The sequence below is a fragment of the Priapulus caudatus genome, unplaced genomic scaffold (genome assembly GCF_000485595.1).
Source record: "Priapulus caudatus unplaced genomic scaffold, Priapulus_caudatus-5.0.1 Scaffold149, whole genome shotgun sequence".
NCBI classification, from domain to species: Eukaryota; Metazoa; Priapulida; class Priapulimorpha; order Priapulimorphida; family Priapulidae; genus Priapulus; species Priapulus caudatus.
Window position 1 is genome coordinate 331,053 of NW_014577210.1, and position 2,611 is coordinate 333,663.

General features: G+C 44.2%; 1 protein-coding gene across 1 annotated transcript in view; it reads right to left on the reverse strand.

The window, feature by feature from the left end:
- Positions 1-505: 505 nt before the first annotated feature.
- Positions 506-2,611, reverse strand: part of LOC106806234 (fatty acid-binding protein, brain-like) — a 15,317-nt gene continuing 13,211 nt past the window's right edge. The window contains exons 2-4 of the mRNA XM_014808101.1: positions 1,974-2,146; positions 1,283-1,393; positions 506-801 (exon numbers count right to left, since the gene is read on the reverse strand). Coding sequence (XP_014663587.1) covers positions 751-801; positions 1,283-1,393; positions 1,974-2,146 — 335 coding nt within the window. The 3' untranslated portion in view covers positions 506-750. The remainder of the gene's footprint in view (positions 802-1,282; positions 1,394-1,973; positions 2,147-2,611) is intronic.

Genomic DNA, 2,611 nt, shown 5'->3' on the forward strand with positions numbered 1-2,611 from the left:
TGATATATATATATATATATCAGGAGTACATAATAGGGATTATGTACCCCTGGGGGGATTATGTGTCCCTATTATGTACCCCTGTAGGGATTATGTGTCCCTATTATGTACTCCTGATATATATATATACGCTACTGAATTCATTAATCACTCAATTTAGACTAGAATAGACTAGATTGCACTACTTGCCGGCACACACACATTGTGTATGGGTCGGGGGACGTACGAGCGTACGTGCTTGGGTTCGTATGTGTGTGTGCGTGCGTGCGTGCGTGCCTGCGTTGTGTTGTGGGTGCGTGCGTGCGTGTGTGTGTGTGCGTGCGTGTGTGTGCGTGTGCGGGGGGGGCATGTATGCATGTGTATGTAGGAGGGATGGCGTGCGTGGGTGCGGATGCGTGTGCGTGTGCGTGTGCGTGTTCGTGTGCGTATATGTGCGTGTTCGGGTGCGGGTGCGTGTGCGTGTGCGTGTGCGGGTGCGTATATGTGCGTGATCGGGTTCGGGTGCGGGTGCGGGTGCGTGTGCGTATATGTGCGTGTTCGTGTGCGCGCGCACGTGTTCGTGCTTACGTATGCTTGCGTGCACGCGCGCGCGTACAATACAACGAGCGAGTCTCAAGTTTAATGCATGCTTCGACGATGTAAAGATTCAAAATAAAAATTACAAATGTGGCATATACGCATTATAGCAATATACAATGATGGATGATGACTAATGCTGAAGCTATTCAGGCCTATCGGGATATTGATTTCTTAGAGCTTGCTGTAGTCTCGTTTGCACACAATTTCACCTAGAATCAGCTCCTGCAACGACAACAAAGCAATAAATTAACTCCCCAAATATTCCTACAGCGAATTATAACGTATAGTGATACTGAGTCAACGTAGAGGGATATCTGAATGGCACCTGTACACGAGGTCGTGTGCACACGCATTTGGGCCATTTCATTAGTAAAATCATGGTAAATAAATCGAAACTGTATTTGCTACTAAATGTACAATGTATTTATGTACTCTCTTTAGTCTAAAAATTCCGTTAATTATAATCCCTCCACGTAAATTACGTTCAAATGCTCTCCAAAATCCGCTGAAATAAAATACACAATCTTACGACGCGCATGCCACTGTGCCCAGTCACATTAAATGTGTGTGTGTGTGTGTGTGTGTGTGTGTGTGTGTGTGCGCGTGCGTGTGCGTGTGCGTGGTGTGTGCGCGCGCGCGTATGTGTGTGTGTGTTATACTCTATATTTTGCGAGTAGCTTGCGTACAATAAGATATTGTGTACCATTTTCATTGCATCGTCGGTGAATTCTCGTGTGATCGTTGTTTCTAGGCCAGCCTCTTTGGTATCTTTTTGTACATGGATCCACTTATTGCCATCCTGAGTCACGCTACTCTATAAACATAATTACACAGATGATAACTGGTTAGTCATTAATTAAAAGAGTAATTATGCGCACTGAATCCTATTTCAGAATTTTATACCGTGCCGCGAATTTCCCTTTTGTACTCACGCAGTTAGGCTGAGAGGGTTTATGTCCACCAGGGTACTGCCGGAACGTACCCTAGCTGGTACTATCTAATATGCCGGACCGTACCTCGCCTACTCCACTAACGAGTCTAGGGAGTCGCCTACGCCTACTCCCTAACCCTAACCATAACCCTAATCCTAACCCTAACCATATAAGATAGTTACCAGGGTACGTTCCGGTATACCGGACCGTACCGAGAGTACGTTCCGGCAGTACCCAGGGAGGCATAGATCCTATGAGCCACAGTTAGTAGATGCAGGTAAACACTAATGCGTTCCTATTACTACAGATTGCAGTAACTACATTTGCAACAAAAACATGCTCTAGTTCGCTGTGCATTTATAATTAAATATATAACAAAAGGGAATGTCAAAAAAATGTCAAATAAAATTGGAGTCTTTTTCGAAACTAAATTCAGACCATCACGTAATAATATGTCTCTACCTCGCAATTCCTGCCATCGCCTGTTTGCTCTTCAAACTGCTCTCCCATCTTGAACTTAAAAATGTTTGTCTTAAAGGTGGTTGTCGTGGTAACGGTAAACACGCCATCTTCGTACGTGATCTCTGTGACGGGTGATGCGGTCGCCGCCATCTTCCGTAACACAAAGTTTACACCTGCGTGAACACAGACAGAATCATTTTCATTAATTATACAACGAAACCATGTCATATTCATCAGCGTAATTACTTTTAGTGTTGTAATATAGATTGCACGCAACACGCCATTGATAACTGTCAATCAGAAATCGCGGAATTTCAAGGAAGTAATAGATGCAACTGTTATTGTTAGAGTTTAACCAAGACAGCACGAGAACGGTAGGCGAGTCAACGGTAACGGAGTGCCCGTCAAAAAATATATATCAGCATTCAATGATCTATGCATTACAACCGTCACGAATTATGCTGAGTGGTTTGCAAGGTTGTTACTTTCATCGGTCGACGACCCGTGATGAGATGATGAGAATAATGGTAGTTTTTTTAGATTACAGGCATCACGCTGACAGAAGGCGTCTATCACGCATGAGAGATATGAGAAAAGCGAAAGTGTGTGTGTGTGTGTGTGTGAGTGTGTGTGTGTGT